The sequence below is a fragment of the Penicillium odoratum genome (genome assembly GCF_028828045.1).
Source record: "Penicillium odoratum strain IBT 22623 chromosome Unknown utg000006l_segment0_segment0, whole genome shotgun sequence".
Lineage (NCBI taxonomy): Eukaryota > Fungi > Ascomycota > Eurotiomycetes > Eurotiales > Aspergillaceae > Penicillium > Penicillium odoratum.
In genome coordinates, this window is record NW_026643148.1 from 1,226,018 (window position 1) to 1,246,611 (window position 20,594).

The 20,594-nt window shown below is 48.5% G+C and overlaps 8 protein-coding genes across 8 annotated transcripts; 4 read left to right on the plus strand and 4 right to left on the minus strand.

Annotated features, from left to right (window-relative positions):
* Positions 1–13: 13 nt before the first annotated feature.
* Positions 14–1,135, minus strand: N7520_008904 (uncharacterized protein; the record flags this gene model as incomplete). The annotated part of the gene is made up of 1 exon (XM_057142838.1): positions 14–1,135. The coding sequence occupies one exon, from the start codon at positions 1,133–1,135 to the stop codon at positions 14–16; it is 1,122 nt and encodes a 373-aa protein (XP_056992126.1).
* A 902-nt stretch (positions 1,136–2,037) lies between these two features.
* Positions 2,038–3,653, plus strand: N7520_008905 (M14 family metallopeptidase; the record flags this gene model as incomplete). The annotated part of the gene is made up of 2 exons (XM_057142839.1): positions 2,038–2,406; positions 2,463–3,653. 2 exons carry the CDS (start codon positions 2,038–2,040, stop codon positions 3,651–3,653), a joined length of 1,560 nt encoding a protein of 519 aa, XP_056992127.1.
* Positions 3,654–5,269: 1,616 nt separating this feature from the next.
* Positions 5,270–9,390, minus strand: N7520_008906 (aminophospholipid-translocating P4-type ATPase DRS2; the record flags this gene model as incomplete). The annotated part of the gene is made up of 2 exons (XM_057142840.1): positions 5,270–6,121; positions 6,175–9,390. The coding sequence occupies 2 exons, from the start codon at positions 9,388–9,390 to the stop codon at positions 5,270–5,272; spliced, it is 4,068 nt and encodes a 1,355-aa protein (XP_056992128.1).
* Positions 9,391–10,076: 686 nt separating this feature from the next.
* Positions 10,077–11,080, minus strand: N7520_008907 (exosome non-catalytic core subunit RRP45; the record flags this gene model as incomplete). Its single annotated transcript, XM_057142841.1, has 3 exons — positions 10,077–10,671; positions 10,739–10,858; positions 10,917–11,080. 3 exons carry the CDS (start codon positions 11,078–11,080, stop codon positions 10,077–10,079), a joined length of 879 nt encoding a protein of 292 aa, XP_056992129.1.
* Positions 11,081–12,571: 1,491 nt separating this feature from the next.
* N7520_008908 (dicarboxylic amino acid permease agtA) lies at positions 12,572–14,546 on the plus strand (the record flags this gene model as incomplete). Its single annotated transcript, XM_057142842.1, has 6 exons — positions 12,572–12,635; positions 12,751–12,808; positions 12,872–12,878; positions 12,924–13,065; positions 13,181–13,329; positions 13,425–14,546. The coding sequence occupies 6 exons, from the start codon at positions 12,572–12,574 to the stop codon at positions 14,544–14,546; spliced, it is 1,542 nt and encodes a 513-aa protein (XP_056992130.1).
* A 1,519-nt stretch (positions 14,547–16,065) lies between these two features.
* On the plus strand, positions 16,066–17,016 carry N7520_008909 (uncharacterized protein; the record flags this gene model as incomplete). The annotated part of the gene is made up of 1 exon (XM_057142843.1): positions 16,066–17,016. The coding sequence occupies one exon, from the start codon at positions 16,066–16,068 to the stop codon at positions 17,014–17,016; it is 951 nt and encodes a 316-aa protein (XP_056992131.1).
* Positions 17,017–17,393: 377 nt separating this feature from the next.
* Positions 17,394–18,827, minus strand: N7520_008910 (MFS transporter; the record flags this gene model as incomplete). Its single annotated transcript, XM_057142844.1, has 1 exon — positions 17,394–18,827. One exon carries the CDS (start codon positions 18,825–18,827, stop codon positions 17,394–17,396), a length of 1,434 nt encoding a protein of 477 aa, XP_056992132.1.
* Positions 18,828–19,413: 586 nt separating this feature from the next.
* Positions 19,414–20,425, plus strand: N7520_008911 (spliceosome-associated CWC15 family protein; the record flags this gene model as incomplete). Its single annotated transcript, XM_057142845.1, has 7 exons — positions 19,414–19,423; positions 19,479–19,501; positions 19,549–19,625; positions 19,675–20,044; positions 20,098–20,268; positions 20,320–20,355; positions 20,408–20,425. 7 exons carry the CDS (start codon positions 19,414–19,416, stop codon positions 20,423–20,425), a joined length of 705 nt encoding a protein of 234 aa, XP_056992133.1.
* Between the last annotated feature and the right edge of the window lie 169 nt (positions 20,426–20,594).

A 20,594-nucleotide genomic window follows, 5' to 3' on the forward strand; every position in this document is an offset into this window, starting at 1 on the left:
GGAATTTGTGGAGTCATTTCGAAAGAGTGTAGGCTGACCACTTGGGCCAGAAAGTCCCACTGAGGAGCGGGACGGCGAGGGGAGGGGGGGAGATTTGGTCGTGGTCTCCAGATCCATCTGATTTCGGTGTGTCCGCCGGTGGGAACTTGGGGCCATTGAGGATTGACTGTCCTGGAGGGGGCTTCGGCGGTAGGGGAAATAGAGGACTACGATTTCGCTTCAGTCGCGGTAGACGGAATCCTCCCCGCTTGGCACTTGACGTTGATCCAAAGCCGTCTCGCGGGGAGCTGCTACGGTATGCAGCCTGGTCTCCATAGCTCTGATCCGAGCGAGATGATTCTGAGAAGCGGGGGTCTGTGACAGAGGAGCGCTGGGAATCGTTCAAGTTCATCTGATCACGGCTTCCATTGCGTAATGACGTTATCGACAGTCGACCCGGTTCCTCCATGCTACCCTGGAATGTCGAGAGGCTTGAATCAACCTGTGAATCGGTCGATCCTTGGTTCTTCCGTACTGGTCTCATCTTCGGCTGGTCTGTTGAATTGCGCGATAGCTCCTCCATGGAATGTTTGCGTGAAGAGGGTCGAAGTTTGTTGAAAAAGGGTAGTTCCTTGGTGGGCTGGTCGAGCTCGTGGCTGGTGGGGGCAGTGGTGATTATTTTAGGGGCTGCAGAGTTGAGACAAAGAATCGTTAGTCGTCTATGCGTTCCTGCACCTCCATCAGTATGATTCCTATCCATCGACTTACGCGGCAAGGAGGGCATCGGTGGAGCTTCCTGCTGACCGGCCTTGGCGTAGCTTTTGGACAGCTGCGGATCAGAGGCATGTCGTAATCTCATGAAACTGAATCGATTCCGTCGCAAGCTGGGTGCATCTCCAGAGGAAGGGTCGGCAAGTTCAGACTGGGCGACCCCATGGTCTGGAATCTCGGTGGGCACTTCGAGTCTCGAATCATCGAATCCATCGATCGGAGAGGGCTCTGGACTGCGGGTAATGGACTCCGAGAGTCTCGGTCCCGACACCGGTGGGCTTGGACGAGGCAGATGTTCACTGCGGCGGGACTGAGATTGGGGTTCAAAGGTACTTTGACGTTTGGAGCTGCCATCGGCGACAAGCCGCAGGCCTTTCCAATGCATGACGAAGAACCGGAGCGATCAGACCCATGCGTGGTCGGTGCCTTGCAGTTTGCAGGTATTTGAAAGTAATGAAAGGGCAAGGATGAAACTAGGGGAGCATGGCGACGTGGAGTGTTCCAGAACGCGGTGGGATTTCGGAGGTGGAGAGGCCCGTCGTCAGCTTTGCAAAAAAGGGGAACGCGGGAAGGTCAAGGGGGGGGGGGAGTTGTTCTGGACTTTTGAACGCCACAGCACTTCAATAGTTCAGCACGGATGTTATTTATTTTTGATCACAGAAGTGGATAACCAAGTCCCTGAAGAAAAACGAAAATAGAATGAGGAGAAAATTGAAGGAAAGGGGGGGGGTAAAAAAAGCAGTCGAACACAAAATGGTTGAAAGAGTCTAGAACATCTGGGGAATGTTTTTCAATTCCCTATAATCGAGCAACAAGTTGGTACAGGGTATATAGGATATTTATAAACTTTGAACAAAAAGGAATATGTATAAAATTTATCATGAAAAATCTTTTGATTTAAGCCTCGATTTATCATGAATCATTGATGTATCAAGTATCTATGTTTCTTATACACGTATCCGTATATGATTAACGTTGTTACCTGATATGGGTACTATGGGGTCATTATGAGCATTGAATCGACTAGTATTCACCTTGATGACTACAGTCTACTATGTAGATTATAATCAAAATAGATATACGGAGTAGTATATGGTGAGACCCAACATTATACGGTGCCTAAAGCTACCTAGTACTAAACATCTAAAGTTGTAATTGTCATGTTCTTCCTAATCCGGTAGTCGCTCCTTATCTCCTTCCAACTCTCCACTATCGCTCACCCCTCTTCTCCGCATACCTACTAGGTATAACAACTTGCTGTCCTCAGCATCTAAGGTATTACCCGTGATGCGCCTCTTACCTCTTTTACTCTATGGGACTTTGATTCCTACTATCTCCGCCATTCCTGCCGCTTCCAGTATCGTGCCACCGCCCCAACCTCAGCCTGCCCTTGTCCATGCCTCTGAGCCGCGCCCGTGGACCCGTCTCCGTGACTGGGTCATCAATTCTGTCTGGGGAACCGGTCGCTGTTCATCCCACAAACATATAGGCCCACCGCTCAATGTACGAGAACGATATGAGACTGATGTGGTCCTCCGCTTTCACTTGCGTCATCCGGAGGAGGCAGAAGCGTTGGCCTCGGCATCACAGGCCCTCATCCTAGATGTCTGGGCTATCACGGCAGAATATGTAGATATCCGTCTGACTGATGATATGGTGCGTTCGTGACGTTTTCAGCACAGCTTCAATGCCTCTAGTCTAACTGGGTACAGATTCCCTCCTTGCTTGACTTGCTCCCTCCCTCGCTCCGCACGGCCCATACCCCCCTCATGGATGATCTAGTAGACATGATCTACAGTACGTATCCGAGACAGCATCCCAAAAGCTGGAAGACCGAACATGGATTTGCGCCGAGTGGTCGAGTATCCACAGTCGACGATGTCTTCTTCCGCGAATACCAGCCGCTCTCGGTTATCGTGCAATGGATGAAATTGATGGCGTCGATGTTTTCGTCGCATGTCCAATTCACGAGCATTGGCCTATCGTATGAAGACCGTGAAATCCCAGCCCTCCGACTAGGTTCCTTGAATTCGAACATCCAATCCACAGGACCGCGGAAGACAATTGTGATTGTCGGTGGTCTACATGCTCGCGAATGGATTAGTACATCAACTGTCACCTATGTCGCATACAGCCTGATCACCCAGTATGGCCAATCACAAGCTGTCACCCATCTCCTGGATGAGTATGACTGGGTGTTAGTTCCAACTCTAAACCCGGATGGATACGCCTACTCATGGGAGTCGGACCGTCTATGGCGTAAGAACAGACAATCAACTGGTCTTCCATTCTGCCCTGGAGTGGATTTGGACCGGGCTTGGGGCTTTGAATGGGATGGAGAATCCACTCGCTCAAACCCATGCAATGAGAATTACGCCGGCTCGGAGCCTTTCGAGGCACTGGAATCGTATCGGCTCGCCCAGTGGGCGAAGAATGAGACGTCTAGCGGTCGGGCGGATATTGTGGGCTTCTTGGATTTACACTCCTACTCACAGCAGATTCTATACCCTTATTCATACACCTGCTCTTCTGTCCCTCCGACACTCGAAAGTCTCGAAGAACTGGCTTTGGGCCTGGCGAAGGCAATCCGTCATGCCTCCGGGGAACTCTATGACGTGACGTCTGCCTGCGAGGGGATCCTAAGTTCGGGCTCAGCTGCTATTGTTACCTCGGGCGGTAGCGCCTTGGACTGGTTCTATCACGACTTGCACGCCCGATACTCGTACCAGATCAAACTGCGAGACCGCGGTAGCTACGGGTTCTTGGTTCCGTCCGAACACATTGTTCCCACCGGCGAAGAGATCTTCCATGCCGTGCTGGCATTCGGCAAATTTATCTGGGATGAGAACGTTATTGCTCCTACTGAATTTGACTCTTCGACGGATCAACAGCCACTGGCTTGAACCAATGAAAACCATTTGTCATGAAATAGCTTGCAGATTTACTATTCTCGATACTGTATATTGCATATTTTGCCAGGGCGTTTGGCGTTTTCCTTATATTGGGGTGTAAGAATACCTGGACTACAAGCACATATTGATTTCAATGCAAGTACGATGGACTTAACTCAATGTCCTACGGGGCTCAAAATGACAAGATGTGATTTGAATGGAATCCGCATATCAGTTAGAGTAACATGATATATATATTTGCACCCTCTACAAATCATCCCCTTCGCTTACCCAAATCGGCAAGCTAGAAAGCGGCTGACAGCGGCATTATATGGGGGGTTGCTAGAAGACGCCCATGCAGAAAATGGGGCGCCATTGACAAGTCATGATATGCCTATGCATCCAGGCCTTTAAGTAGTGCAATTGTGGGGGTGGAGATTCTGGGCGGATGCGATGCATTTTTATGATTCGCTAATACTCGGGTGGAGACTTTTGTGGGTATAACAATGACAGATGTCAAATGAAGATGAAAGTTAATTCGGAAATATTACTATGATGATCGGCTTAACATGGGCAATTTATCTAACTTGGAGACTGTGCCCTTAAAATGCTAGGAAATGCCCCCTCCTCATTCTCCACAGTGCCAAGTACTTCGAATCCAAACCTCGAGTAAAGGAAACACTGACAGGAGAAGCCATGACAAACGCATTAAACCCACATCTATCAGTACCTTGACAGAAAAAGTCCATCAGGAGAGATCCAACCCCTTGTCGTTGATTATTTAGATTAACGGACATGAATACGATGCCTAGAAATTTATCAGAAAGAAACATAAAGTAGTACCTTTTGAACTTTTGGAGAAATAATGACTGACGCCGAATTCCCTGTTGATAAGACCGGAGAACTCTCTGTTGTTCTTCACGTAATCTTCTCGAGATATCGGACCAGGCAACCACATCCAACAAATGTGGATGCATATTTCGCGGTTCAATCGCACCTTTTTGGCGTTTCGTATCGTTAGAACGGTTGGCACTAGTCCATCCGATCAAGCCGACAGGTGATCCGGCTGACTCAAGTGCTATGTGGAGACACTCCTCCTCTCTGTCCAATGACTAACATTCCATCGGCAATCCATTTGATTTCATCCTCACAGTGCTTCTGTGGCTGGGTCTTTGATTTTGGGAACATCAAGCGGGAGAGGGGACAATCTCGATGAGCAGGATACTCGACTTGACGGGAAACCGCTTCCACATCTTCAACCCTCATCCTCCGTATCTGAAAGCTCATGTCGTTAGTTGATGGTTGGGATGGAGAGGAGGGGTGAAGTCGGTGTGGCTATAAATAGGCAGAAAACAATTGTACGTGACGGAGTAGAAATGGAATTATGGATTTACATAAGAAACACATCATATTTATCTTCATGTCCAATAGAAAACCAGAGCTAAAAACACATCTCATCAACACCTGGGCATGATATGTCACAAGCCTCCTCCAACCCAATAGCCGGCTATTGAACCAGGCTAGAGGAAGAAAAGAAAAAAAAAGTAAAAGTAAAAGATACAAAGTTGCCAATCGGCAATGCATAACCGCATCGCAATCAAATGCAACAATATTCAATGCCAGATCGATCATAAGGCCGGGGTCCGGGAGCTCGCCATCTCACCATAACGTCCACGACCTTGGGTGGTGTCGTAGGCATTCAAGACACGCATTTGGCCACCATCATCGGCTTGCGAGAAGGCATAACCGCGTTGCTTGCGCATACGCTGCACCTGGCGGACCTTCCGAATGGCTTTTTGGAACTGTTCCATGCGAGGACGGTAGTCCTGCACATTGTACTTCTGAATCTCCTGGACGTGGTGGTAATGCTGTGGGTAGTACATGCGCTTGGCGTACTTCCAGGCAAAATCACGCAGGAGACAGAGGCAGGGGAGGACGAGGGCCATCAGATAGAAGACAGGGAGTTTGAAAAGGACGGGAATGGTACCGTAGTATTCAAATGAAAATCCTAGGGCGGGCGCAGCATAACCATAGGCTGGAAGGAAAATAAGCCACAGGAGCATAGATCCAGGAATAGCGATGAAGGTATATTTGGTCCAGATGTTGGAAACCAGAGCCGCCTTGCCGAGAACAGTTCCCAGAACGGCAGTATACAATGCCTCGCCCCACACCCAATGGCCAGCGACGTGGCCATTAAACATGGGAAGATCCCAGAGGAAAATCAACTGAGATGCAATGTAGAGAAGCAGCGAATGGAAGAATCCGTTGAGAACCCAGGCCCAGAAGCTGTGCTTCTTGAAGAAGAGACCCTTTTGGCCCATCTGGTACAGTTGAGGGTATCGGTCCAGCAGTCGAGCGGAGATGTACTGGTCGAAGATTCCCATGGCAAATGGGGGCAGAACGGTGAATACCACGTTGTAGTAAGAGAGCGTCCACGACTCGTAGATAACCTCTCCAGAAAAAGCGTTTTGGAAGGAATACTAGAGACACATTAGAATTCGCACTGTAGCGATGAACATTGATCAAAACTTACCCAGAATTGTGTCATGTACAGAGTAATGTTCTTGTAGAAAGAGTATAAAATGACTCGACTAATGCGAGAATAACTCCAGGCGCCGTGAACCAACAGAAGTTTTCGGAGGAAACGGAACTGGGCAATTGCCACATCGGCCGATCGAGCAGCTTGGAGACCTTCCATACCACTTATACCGACGCCAACATGAGCAGCTTGAATCATAGATACGTCGTTTGCACCATCACCAATAGCCAGAAGTAGGGATTTCAAGTTTCTTTTGACGAGTTTGACGACCAGAGCTTTCTGCAAAGGAGACACACGACAGCAGACCACGGCCTTGCACATGATAGCAAGGTCCAGGAACATTTTCTCCATGTCTTTTTCCAAGGCAAATGTCAAAGACTTTCCATCAATCACCAAAGCCAAGGTCTCAATGTCACCGGAGTTCGCTTGAGTCTTCACGGCGTCCAATTTCGATTGTATACTGGCTCGTGTGGCGTCCGCGGACTCCTCATTGATGATGAGCAGAGTCATATCTTCCGAAATAAGTTTACAGGACATGCCAATGTTAATAGCAGTCTCCTGGCGATCACCAGTTAGGACCCAGATCTTGATTCCTGCAGTCTGGAGTGTGTGAATGGTATCGGGCACACCATCCTGCAGTCGATCCTCAATGGCGGTGGCACCAAGAAGGTAAAATTCTTTTTCAATCAGCTCGGCAGCTTTGTCGAGTTCGTCAGCACGATTACCGCTCACAGTGGTGTTAGCCTTGTCAAAAATCTGCCACCATTGCTGGAATTCCTCCTCGGGAACCTCACGCATGGCAAGGCAAAGAGTACGCAGACCCTCGGAGGCATATTCTTCAAGATGCTGGAGAGTTGTCTCCACAGTAGGGTTATCCGGGTGAAGTCGCTCGAGGATTACCGTGTCGGCTCCCTTGCAGTAGATCCGGACCTTGCCATCTGGGCATCGGAAAATGGTGGACATTCTCTTTCGAGTCGAGTTGAACTCACACACCGCCAGTAGCTCGTATTCAAATTCCTGGCCGCCGGTTTCAAAAAGAACGGATCTTGGTTTTCGGTTCGTGAAACGATATCCCAGAGAAGCAGCACCATCTACCAGAGCAGCCTCGTCTGGTGAGGCTGCCTGGTACTTGATCTCATTGGGATCATTCCCTGTGCGTTCGGGAATGACCGTGTGGCAAGTAGCCAAGAGAGTGAGGAACTGTTGGATAGCATGCTGAGAGGGGTGCGATTGGGAGTTCTGTCGAAGAGTCTTGAAATCGTAGATTCCATACTCGGAATCTTCACCCGAAGTAGCCCGTCGGTCTTCCGAAACGTCGTCTCCGTACTGGATTCCGGCGATTGTGCATTGCTTGAACTCCATCTGGTTGCATGTCAATGTTCCAGTCTTGTCAGAGAAGATGTATTCGATCTGGCCAAGCTCTTCGACCAGAGATGATGTACGACATGTTGCAGGGGTATCTGTTTCCACGTGGTAAATGTCCAAATCAGAGTTGATGAGGTACGCCTGGAAGTATTTGACGATTTCAATGGTCACGAAGAGCGAGATAGGAACCAAGTTAGAATAGAGCACCCAGTAGGTGAAAAGATCCAAGAAAAATTGATTGACGGCTTTGGTATCTCCGTAATCCAGGTAGGCAAGACTCTTGCCTCTGGTTTTACGAATGACCAGGTCGCCCACAGAGCTGACAACACTAAGGGCAACGAGAATGCCCACCAGCATCAAAATCTGAACATTAACCGTACGTTCCACAGCAGTGCGCTTAATCGGCGTAGCTGTTGCATTTCGCATCAACTTAGTTTCGTGGCCGGTGAAAACGACAATACCATGGATCCAGGGCGTGTTGCGCAGAGTTGCACCACGAAGAAGCAATTGGTCTGGAGCGAGGGACAGTTCCTTCTCCCCACCACCAGCGTTCATAGTCAAGGTAGCTTCGTAGGTATAAAGACTGCTGTTGGGTTGTTCGGACCGAATTCGGCCTCCCAGCCGACTTAAGTCACTAGGACTGACCAAATGAGCGGTTTCGGGTATAGCCTGCTTGATCTTCAAGTTGGTCTCGCCATCCAAATTGGCCGTCTCGATATAGCATAATCCCTCAGGCTCCGATGACGCCATGAGGACCAAATCTGCGGGGAATGGCCGTTCGGACTCAACTCGAACAATGTCACCAACTACAACATCCACCCATTTTGTTTCGTGGAAAGAAGAGCCACGAAGAACTTGCGTTTTGGAATAATTCAAGCCTCGGTCTGACATTCGTCGTTTGTAATCTTCGACTAGTTCCTTGATGGCAGATACCGCCAGCACGATAGCTAGCGGCACGATAGTGGTGTACCTGCTTGTCGGCGAGACATTGGGGATTTGTTGGAGAACGGCAGTGAGCAAGAAGAAAAGGTTGGCGTATTTTGAGAATTGCTCGAAAAGAAATTTGGGAATAAAGGTGAAGATGTTGTACTTCGCGGTTGACACATGGTTGCTTATGAACCTGTGTGTGGCGTTGGCTGGGGGATTGTTGACCTGAATGATACGAGGACCCAGACTTGCAGGATCGACCTTTCTTCGGCCAAATATGGACGTGAAGCCAGATGCGCCGGACGGCTTTTTGGACTTCACGGCTCCTGGCGCATCACTGCTGTCAACTGTAGCTCGTCTCGCCCCGGCCTCTGTTAATGGCAAATCCATCTCGGAATACTGCGGTCCCATTCCAAACATGTATTTCGCCTTCCCCATGATGCCGCCTCCCAGCCCCATAATGCTGTTCCGTTCATTGGCCTTGCGTACATGAGCCGCGCTCGGTATCCGATCTTCATGCGGGTCAAGGTCGTAGTATCCGGAGTGGGAATCCTCGAGTTCGTCGAACGAGTATCGCTGGTAGTTGTCCAGTCCGGAGGTCTGCGAATAGGTCCGGGTTACCGGTTCGTCGGAGTAAGGATCGCTCTCGTACACGCCTGGATGAGCGACGTGCGCAAGACCGGGAGCTGCATGGTGAGCTCCGGCTTGCTGCGCTCTGCTGCCGACAAAACTATCGTAGGATACGGAAGGACGCGGTTGCGCATGGGGCGTGTCGGAGTCGTCAATGTCGTACTGTTGAAGTAGGTGCTCATCATTCACGGGCGGGGGCTGGCCAGAGTTATAGATTGGACCGGAGTCCAGAAGGAGGTCGTCATCGTGGCCAGCGGCTCGATGCGATCCGGAGGGCCTACCGGCCATGCTGCCGCGGGGGGAGCTGATACCCTCACTGAGAGCAGTAATGATGCCCCTGAGGCATGGATCGGAATGAGGGATCAAGCTATGAGGATCAGGTAGGACCTTACAGTGATAGATCCGGAATAGATGTGTGATAAGAGAAGGTTATTAATAGGACGGTGTGTTTGAAAGAGAAAAAGTACGAGTAAGAAAGAGGTGGCTTAGCGGGCGAAGGCAACAAGCAACTGTTGTGATCGTCCCGCTTTTTTCGGGCGGTAAAACCACGCAACTTTAATGAACGAGTTTCTGATGAAGATTTCTGTCAATTAATTGATCTAAAATGATTATTCTAATTTACTTTGTTAAATTGATTACACTTGAATGCTCCCGAAATAGGAGGATGCTTGGCGTCGCCGCAGTCGGAAATAGGCCCAAAAATCCCCCGAAACAATGGGACCATGACGATCATCATTTATACAGAAACTACTAGTTAAATAGTAGGGTACCAACCCTGGAGGTTTACCATAAATAAAAGCCAAGTTGGACATTATTTGGAATTTTTTATTTCCTATGTTATCTGCTTTTTTTGAGCATGAAAACATGCAAAAGTAATTTCTGTCAAATGCTGCCGTTGGAAAGAAAATGCCATGAACTCCAGCCCATCATGATAAAGTCGCGTAGAAAATTGAAGTCGTAGATTCCAAAGAAAATTAGCGGTCGTTTGTCGCCTGTCCTTCCTCGGCCATGCCCAGCTTAGCCCGCTTTGCGAGATCAATTTGCAACACCTTGTCAATCTGGACATTGAGCTCTTTCACTTTCTCCAGGGCGATGTCGACATTGCGCACTATCGTCATCGGACTTACAGGGTGGCCTGAGAATTTGGACATGAAGCAAACTTCTCCGCCGCTGTTGATGCCGACCACCACATCTCCCTCGGCTGCCTGTTCTTCCTTGCGAGTTGCGTCGACAATGATGTTTTTGCCGTTATTGAAGGAGTTGAAGGTAACCGAAAGAGGCTTGTGGGTGATGTTGAGGGGGACTGGAACTCGATCCTCTACTTTGTATACGATGACCTTGCCGTCGCGTACGACTGCATCCGGCCGGCGGAAGTGCTGCAGTCCAGTCATGACGCCGATGCAGGCCGTATCAGTCAGGTTTCCGTCATAGTCGATCACAAGGATGTCGGCACGGATGCTCCAGCAGCTGACACCCTTTACGATGCAAAGCGATTCGGTGTCGATAGCATTGGAGTGGCGGATGACTCGGTCGAGGATATGGGTGACGGATGTTTCTAGATCGCTGGATCTGTATGCGGGGACAAAAGTCTTAATAAGAGTTCTTTTCCAAGAGTTGATATACCATTGGGGCATACCGTCCACTTTCCCAAGCTGGGCTACCCAAGGAAGTCAATTCCATGGAGATATCAAACAGACCATCGAAGGGCTTATCTTCCCTGGGCTTTACAACGGAAGCCGAAATGCGAACAACAAGTCTAGTAGTCCCAGTTAGCACTTGAAATGTCAAGGGTTGAGTAGTAAAAGGAAACTCACGCGGTCTTGCCCAGATGGACCTTCACGCTGCCATATTCTTCACCGAAGGTGATGCTGAGAGGCCGGTATTGATCAGCTTCACGACCATCAAGGCGCGTACCCTCTTTGATGGCCTTGAGGATGAAATCCTGTTCAACATTGGACAAGGGGGCCTCCTTCGACATAATGTAATCGATGGGGTTGGAGTTTTAATTTCTTTTGGGCGGGGATGCCAGTTTTTTGGTCATTTTGCCTTGACAGGCCGCATCTTGAAGCTCTGGGGATTGCCCAATGATCGTGTGGTTATGGAGGGCGGTGAGCAGTAAAATCACGTGGCAGATTGGACCTTTGGTTCCGCAACAAAGCTTCAGAATCACATAGACACTCCACCCCACCAGTGACTAGATTCTCACTTAAACGGCAATCATTCATTTCTTTCTTCCATCTATCAACTTCATGCATTAAATTTCTGAGATAGTCCTCCTATACCTGTGAAACTGGATTTCTAGGTACTGTGATACCTAGGCTACCTGAGTACCTACCAAAATACCTACTACATGTATCAGGGTACAGTATACCCCAGGTCCCAATTCAGACTTGATATCCCTAGAAAGTTTCTTCCTATGGCTCTGCATCAAAGTAAACATCCTTCGCCTTCCTGCCAAGATAGATAAGTTGCGCTTCTAGCCATCATTTATCAGTAATTAAAGCGAATGTGGCGGAGATCTTGGCACATGGAAGCGGGCCGCCGAGCCACATTTATTTGGGCTTTTCACTGTTTTAACAGCATGACTGACTGGTTAAAAGCCCTGAAGGTGATTGATGCAAGACTGACAGAGTTTGGTTTGCCCCCTCCCATAAAAGGTCGCATGGTGGCTGTATAGGTTAGCAAAATGACTACGCCCTTCAGTTGACAGCAGCTAGAGAGGAGGAGAACCATGAGATCGGCATTAAAGCCCCCAGCTTCGAAAATAATCACATAATAACCCAAAAGGTGATATTTAGAAGACCATATTCCGATGGAAAGCGAGCCGTGTTTCTCCTGGGGATAGGTCGAAATGAAATAGCCTTCGCCGCGAGATCTTGGCGTCTGGGCGCTCCGCCTGAGAGGGGCTGCATTATGCTTCTTATCATCAAAGTTTGACACAGAGAAATATTAGTTCTTGATACTGTATACAGTAATGAGCTATCATCTTGGCATCCTTGAAGGTCACGTAGCACACCGTACATATGGTAGCAAGGATGAGGCTGATATAGTCCTTGCAACTATACAGTTACAGTCACACAGTGACAGCATAGCCCTGGATTATGCAGGTCATTTCAATCAAGTAAATGCCCGGGCAAATTCCGTATTGAAATTTTTCTGAATCTCTTGGCTTGATGCGCTGCAACGCTATCAACGCTACCCATGTTTCCACCTACTCCGCATTCTTGGACATGAAGAGAAAAAGCCGACTTGGCTCTCCAGTCAGCTTATCGCAATTAAGTAAGAATTTAGTGCTTGCTGTTGTTTTTTTTATCATTGCCGTGAGAAATTTATATAAAGCAGGGGTCCGCACTCCCAAAAGAGGCACCCTCGCTTCTTTTTCAACCACCCCCGAGCTTCATTTTGCTCCCACATCCGTGGTTTTTCAAGAACTTTTGATACCGGCTTCTTGTTGACTATATCCATTGCGATGGAAGTCAAACCGGTCATAAGCGAATACAGTGACAATGATCCCACTAATGCAGTGGAACGTGGTTTATCCGACCCTAACCATGTTGATCTCCATCGCGCGCTCAAAGCACGACACATCACCATGATTGGGATGAGAATCCTACGACGAAGCGATCAAGGTTGACTAATGGAATGCAGCAATCGGTGGTGCCATCGGTACAGGACTGATTATTGGTACTGGCGAAGCTCTCGCAAAGTAAGTTCGGCATTCCCATTCAAATGACATAAGCCTTTTCTAACCTTGGTTCTTTCTTTGCAGGGCCGGAGTACGTATCTTATATTATTCAGTCTACATGTACTAAGTTTTACAGCCCGCTGCCATTTTGATTGCTTACGCCTTTGTGGGATTCGTTATTTACCTCGTGATGTGCGCGCTTGGGGAAATGGCTGCTTGGCTTCCACTGCCATCGGGGTTCACGGGTTACGCGGTGCGATTCTGTGACCCGGCGCTTGGTTTTACGCTGGGATGGACGTAAGAATTGTGATCTGTAAGGCTACATCGTGAAGCTTGCTAACATTCATAGATACTGGTTCAAATAAATCATCCTTTCACCTAATCAACTTACAGCCGGTGCCATGGTCATATCATACTGGATTCCTGCACACAAGGTCAATCCAGGAGTGTGGATTACCATCTTCCTGATTCTCATCATCTGCATAAATTACTTCGGAGTCCGCTTCTTTGGCGAGTTCGAATTCTGGTTGTCTTCCTTCAAGGTTATTGTCTTCCTTCAAGGTTATTGTCTTCCTTCAAGGTTATTGTCTTCCTTCAAGGTTATTGTCTTCCTTCAAGGCTATTATCATTCTTCAAGGTTATTGTCATTCTCGGTATCATTCTTCTTTCCTTCATCATCATGCTAGGCGGAGGCCCGGATCACGACCGGAAAGATTTCTGGTACTGGAAGAACCCTGGCGCATTCAACACCTATCTCGAAAAAGGAAATGCAGGAAGATTTCTGGCTTTCTGGTCCACCATGGTATCAGCTACCTTTGCTTATCTCGGAACGGAGTTGGTTGGCGTGACTGTCGGCGAAGCACAAAACCCACGACGGACCATTCCTCGAGCGATCAAGTTGACCTTTTGGCGAATCCTTGTTTTCTACGTTCTTTCGGTCCTCCTAGTTGGTACCTTGGTTCCGTACAACGATAAGAAACTCGCTTTTGCCATAGGCGCCAGTAGTTCGGCTGCTGCGTCGCCATTTGTCGTGGCTATCGAGTTGTCCGGAATCCCTGTTCTCTCCCACATCATCAACGCATGCATCCTACTATTCGTCTTTTCTGCAGCTAACTCCGATTTGTACATCGCCACTCGCACCATATACGGCCTGGCTCGTGAAAACAAAGCTCTCAAGATATTTGCCCGTACCGACCGCCGTGGAGTACCCGTCTTTGCCCTGGGAATTTCCTCAGTATTCGCACTCCTCGCCTACATGAACGTGACAAGTGACTCCAAGGTAGTCTTCAAATATTTTGTCAATTTCGTCACGATCTTCGGTCTCCTCACCTGGATTTCAATCCTGGTAACCCACATCTGTTTCGTGCGCGCTCGAAAAGCACAGAATGTCCCAGTGGAGAGCTTAGCATATGTTGCACCTCTAGGTGTGGCTGGTTCCTATGCAGCCCTGGCTTTCTGCATTCTCATCGCCTTAACCAAGAACTACGATGTTTTCACACATAACAAGAAATGGGGAAACTTCGACTACAAGAACTTCATCACGGCTTACCTTGGCATTCCGCTATACCTGATCTTGACCACCGGGTACAAGCTCGTCACTCGGTGTAAGGGCGTTGACCCTGCGACGGCAGACTTGTGGACTGGAAAAGATGAGATTGACCGCGAGGAGGCTGCTTACCTCGCCAAGAGAGATGCCGAAGCAGAAAAGCATGCACAGTCGCACTGGTTCTACCAGAAGTTTGTTTCATGGCTATTCTAGATGAATTATTCAGTTAGCTAGTTGCTAAACTTGCGCTTGCAGTAATATCTAACGCTACTTATTGCCTCAATCAATGCAATTCATGTTAGCGCAGTGACTTTGCGGTCTCAGTTTCGATTATGTTTTCACATTGAGCCTCTTTCTCATTGAGGGATAGATCGTGATCTATGTACGATGATAAAGACCCCAAATTATAAGTTATCAGAACTTAACCTCATATCTCCGCACTTACGCGCCTTCCCTTCGGCCCCCAACCAGCTCGGGCACCAACTCCACCAAAAGACCGCCACAGTGAGCGAACATATGCAAAACCCTTAGACTATTGGGTTTCCTCGGGAATGATAGAGAAGATTGTGGTCCATGCGGCTCTACATTTCGTATCGTCGTGAGTTGTGCACTAAAGAGCAAGATAGCCCCCAATTTACCAACGCCCAGAGGAATGATTGTCCAATGGGTGTAACGCTGACTTGGCCATGCATCAATGAAATCCTTGATTGTGGAGAGCCACGCGATTAAGCCTTGGGCATAATGTGCTCATGATTCGGGCTTTGGTCTAGAATGATGCGGCTGCCCGGATTTGAAAGAAATTCGATGCCCTGCTTATGGTTTACACCGCTTGATGCTGCTCAAAGGAAGGTTTTGGAGCGCAGAGTGACGTGTTCAAAAGACCCCCTAGTGCTCGTTGCCTTTGTAGTGCTCTTGGCAGTGGAATAGGCCTCACCAAGGTGGTTTATTCTGGCTTTATGCTACAATCTTGGGGCGATTCCTCCACTCATCAAGATATTTCTCTATTCAAGATTGGTGAAGCTCCAAGAGCAGATCGACTGGAATATTAGGTAATAAGAATGTACATGTATTGCTAATGAACATACTGAAGACATAGAGCCTGAACTCTCATGTGGGAAGTTTCATATCTGGATTAGCGTGGAAGAGCCTCTAATTTCTTGTTCGGCATAGTAACGCCACCATTATCCTGTATATCTTCCCTTCAGGATTGAAGACTGAAAGTCTTCAGGTAATAGTAGCCTATCGTTAGGAGCTCATGCTCCGGTATCCTGGTCTGTGGAAATGAGCTTGAGCGGAGGCCGCATCAACAATGAATCCTTCCCGACCAACAGTAGAACCAACAGTAAAAACCACACTAGATACGTGCTATGACCCTGTGTTCAAGTTGATAGTGTGTGATGGCTTGCATAAGTTCAATGTGAATGGGTCGAAGAGTCAATTCTGGTTGGTGGAGAAGTGCCTCGGCGGTTAGCTGAACTCCTAGTTGATTGGTGAGATTTATTCTATAGGGTATTGAGAATTATGATTGGTTGATAAATGTTACAGAATTTACTATGATTAGCAACATTTTAAATCTAAAATTGGAGTTAATTAAGGAACTTTTCAGGGAAAAGGGTGCGGGGGAATTGTTCTTCCCCTGTCTATATCAGGGTCTTGTCCTCCTCAATCTTCCACCTGGGCACCTTAAACCAAAGGCATTTCTCTTCTCTATCTGAACATTCTCATACTCATAATGGGCGTCATGCGTCGTCCAACGGGCATCTATGTCCCCACTTCTCCCATTCGTCTACTCACCACCGAAATGATTTCACCACCACTATCACCAGATTTCACCTTTGATTCCGAAGCCGTTCTCCCAACAATCCTACCAGCTCTAGAATACATCTCATCCAAGCTGCAACAAAGAATGATGCACGTCACACTCCTCGTCGGCCGCGGCAAACCATTCCCAACCGGCCAAGCATCCGACTTGATGGTCATCCCAATCACAAAGCTAGACCTTGCTTCTACCCGTGTCCTAGAACGCGCCATCGCAAAAGGCGCCCGCAAATTCTCCCTCGGCACAAGCTGGAGCGAAGCACTAGACCGCAGCCATCACGAACGACTAGCAAACGAATACCTTGTCCAACAATCCATTCTCCAGAATGAAGTCCTCTTCAGCCAAGAAGGTCTCACCCTCCTGAACATGGACCGCATCTACACATTCAAACGCCGTCTCTGCGTTCTCTCCGCTAAACCGAATCCCCGCCCTGAAGACCAAGCTATGACTTCTGCTGTTACACTTCTCCACCGTCTCATGGGTGACTTTCAAGGCCGTCCATTTAGCAAAGCCTTCTTCCATCGCGTCTATGAGCAACTAGATGTTCGTGATGAGCTTTTAACTGCCATCGCATCTGCATATAAGAACACACACAAGACCGATGCTATTATCATACCTTCCAGATTCACGGCTGCGAATTCTAAGAACTCGCCTATTCGCTTGGTGCGCGTGCGTCGGAACCCACCACCAGCTAAGTCGTCGACTTTCATTTCTAAGCGTGGGCCGAAGACGCCTTTGTCCGCTTCGGATGTTACTCCTATTACGAGGAACGAGTGGAATATGCTGGTCGCTCAGGATATACATGAGATCCAGCCTACTGTTACCAAGTGGACTCCTTCTGCGACTGTCTACGTGGGGGCTTGAATTTATTACGCTTGTCAGGCTCTACAATTACTGTCTTCCATGCACTGGAGACTTCCAATTATGCCGCTCTAATTTGTCCTCCGGTGGAGTGCTTGGTTCGCCGCCATTTTACCCCTCCAGACATTGTGCCTATTGGTCCGAGAAGGCTTTTCAATCCCGGCCGAAATCGCCGAAAGAAGCTCGCGTCAACCTGTACTGGACCCAATGAAGTATTCTTCTTCCAGTGATGCTATGCTACTTGAATGGATTAAGTATGGGCTAATTACTGTATAATAATGTTACGATGATATGAAAATGACCAAAACAAGCGCTTTCTTGCATCTAAATTTGATCTATCCTCTAATTCTAACTCGTAAACCGATAGTACTGCCATTCATTCACGTACCATGCTCATATGCACTCCTAGCCCGGAAAGCAGGTCCATAGCGAGAAAACATCCACGGAATAGGTGCCATGCCCAGCGCCAGGAACCCCAAAAGACTCGTTGCCCAACCCACGCCTAGTGCCTCATACATCTGAGTCACGAAGAGAGGGAAAGCAGCTGAAAGCGTATAACGGGAGAAAGAGGATGCCCCGTTAGCGGAGGCGCCATACTTTGCACCGTATATCTGCACCATGTACGAGCTGCATGCCACGTAGATAAGGTAGGTACAGATGAAAGCCACTCCTTGGGCGAAGATGGGACAGATCCAGTGGACGGAAGGTCTGGCGCTCCAGGCAAACCAGAAGAGGGCAAATGGGAGTAGAAAGCTCCCATACAGCGCGGCATGGAGCTTTCTTTCAACGTTGTGTAAGGCTGATGATTCTGGTTGAGGATGGTGGCTGCGTAGAAAGGATTCAACGGCAACAAATACAAACGGCGCAAAAATACAGCCGCTTATCATTCCGAGAAATGAGAGACTCTGGCTTGTCAATGAGAATCCGTAGACAGTCTCGAAGACCCATGGACTGGCAACGATAAAAGTGTATAATAGCACAAACTGGAATCCGGTGTACATACAAATAAGCCCCACCAAAGGCTCGGTGATGAGCATATGGAGCGGTCTAATGATAGTTGACGTTATGAACGTCTGTATCATCCGCATCGGACTCACAGTCTCTCTATTGCATGTATCGCTCACCTCCGTTACTTTTCCCCTGTTCTTCCGCTGCAAGATCGTCGTCTTAAATGACTCTCGCAAGAACAACACGGGAGGATGAAAAGCCGCCGCCATCATGAGAACAACCCACGAAGTCCAGCGCCATCCCTTTGCCTGCACCACAAATCCACCAATAAGTGGCCCAACCGCACTGCCAAGCCATGGCATAGCATAATACCCCGCGAGGGGAATAACCCGATGTTCAGGTGAAGTGAAATCACATATCACAGCCGCTGACACAGAAACACCAGGTGCGGCAAAGAAGCCCGCTAAAAAGCGACAGATCGTCAACGAAGCAATACCATGTGTAAGTCCTGTGGCAAGCATGAAGATATCAAACAGCGGAAGTGTAACCATGTACACGAACCTTCGGCCGAAGGCTTCGGATAGTGGCGAGGAGATCACAGGCCCAAATGCAAGACCAAGAGTGTATGCAGATAATGGCAAGAGAGAGACGGTGGATGAAACATTGAATTCCTGCTTTACTTCATTGTGTCCGGGAGAGTAGATTGATGCTCCGACTGTGGTTGTAAAGCCGATGGAGCAGACAGTAAAGGCTGTAGCGAACTTTTGTAGTCGGGACCAATTGCGGGGGTTCTCTTTATCTTTCGCCCAGTCCCATTCCGGTGGTATGTCTGGATCCTGATGTGACAATGGCTCCACAGTAGACATGAAGAAGAGGGGAGTGATTCTTGTGAATGGCAACAGATTTATTGATTGTGGTTCCTAGGGTATCTCATACCAGCTGGTGGTGTAAACTGTTTAGTTGATGAATGGTTTTCAAGGAACTAGTCTAGAGAGAAAGAAATCGTTTTATGCGAGACCTGAAAAATCAACATCTAGTGACAATCACTCCGACTCACTCGGTGCATCGTTCTAGTTCCCGAGGGCTCGGCATTCAACGGGAAGAGCCGAAGCCAAGGATGTAGACCTACCAATGATATCCCGGGGATTTTGGGATAGGGCACCTTTATAGGAAACCGACCGAATGGTTATTAGCATCCGGAATGGATCATATAGCCCATTTTCATGTGACCTTGGCATCTAATCCTCCAGGAGCCAACTGTCGGGTAGATTTTGGATGTCCACTGGATATGGATAGCGGTGTGAGACGGCAGGACAAATAATGCCTGAGGCATTACTCTGATATTGATTATCACATGATCAGTCCAGTTGGCTGTCTTATCTTGGAATCCATATCCGCCAAGCTTTCCTACAAAGTTCACTTCTCAACCTCACACCTCAAACCACTCACAATATGACGACCGGTACGTCATTCCGTATATGCTTTGATTGATATCTGGAAAACTGACATTCTTTTAGCTCACAGACCGACGTTCGATCCGGTAGGACAACTCGACTCCACGTCCGAATGATAGACTAACGAAAGCAGGCGCAAGGCAAAGAGGCCCTCCGAGGCCCAGCATACCACCAGCGACTTCTCCCCGCGCATACACACTTAAAATTCCGGTATGTAGAAGTCTTCTTCGCGACCGCACCCGGTTACTAACTTGCCCAGACAAACCGGACAAGGTGGTGATGCCGACAACGAGGTTCGTGACCTGCGCGCCGAGCTCCTGAAGGCCGAGGCCGCGCACTTTGCCAAGAAGAACGGCGTTCCCGTCGACAATACAGCTGCCACTGAGTCAACCCCGAAACGACAGCTCGAGTCCGCCCCCGCGGATGCTGATGGGGAGGGCGATATCGAGGACCCGGAGGCGAAACGGAGACGCATTTTAGAAGAGACACGCGACCTAGATGCGGACTCGGATGGGTCAGAAGATGATAGCAGTGAAGAGGAGGACAGTGATGACGATGATGACGAGGCTGCGTTGATGCGCGAGTTGGAGCAGATCAAGAAGGAACGATTGGCGCAGAAAGAGAAAGAGGTTCGTGGCATCTCAGCAACGGTGACTTTGGATTTCATTCTAATCCTTTACAGGAACAAGAACGGGCAGCCGAAGAGGAGGAGAAACGAGAAGTCGACATTGCGCGAGGAAACCCACTTCTCAACGGACAGGATTTCAACATGAAGCGTCGCTGGGATGATGATGTGGTTTTCAAGAACCAAGCTCGAGGCACCGAGAAGCAAGATGGAAAAGAGTTTGTCAACGTAAGTCTACCCGTCCCCAGCTGTCTTCTTGCATACTAATATGTACTCTAGGATTTGCTGCGTTCCGATTTCCACAAGAGGTTTATGGTATGTACCCTGCTATAGAAAGTGCAAGTTGCATTTGCTGACTTTGGCCTAGTCCAAATACGTTCGATAGATTATAGAACCTTCATTTGAATTTGGAGCTTGTTGGAACGACTGTTCTACCCCCATGCGTGCCGATATGTGGAATCGCCAACAACTACACTTACTGCAATGGTGAACAAACGAGATTCAAGTCTCTAGATGAGCACTGCTTATTGTATCATAGATCTTCTCAGCTTCGC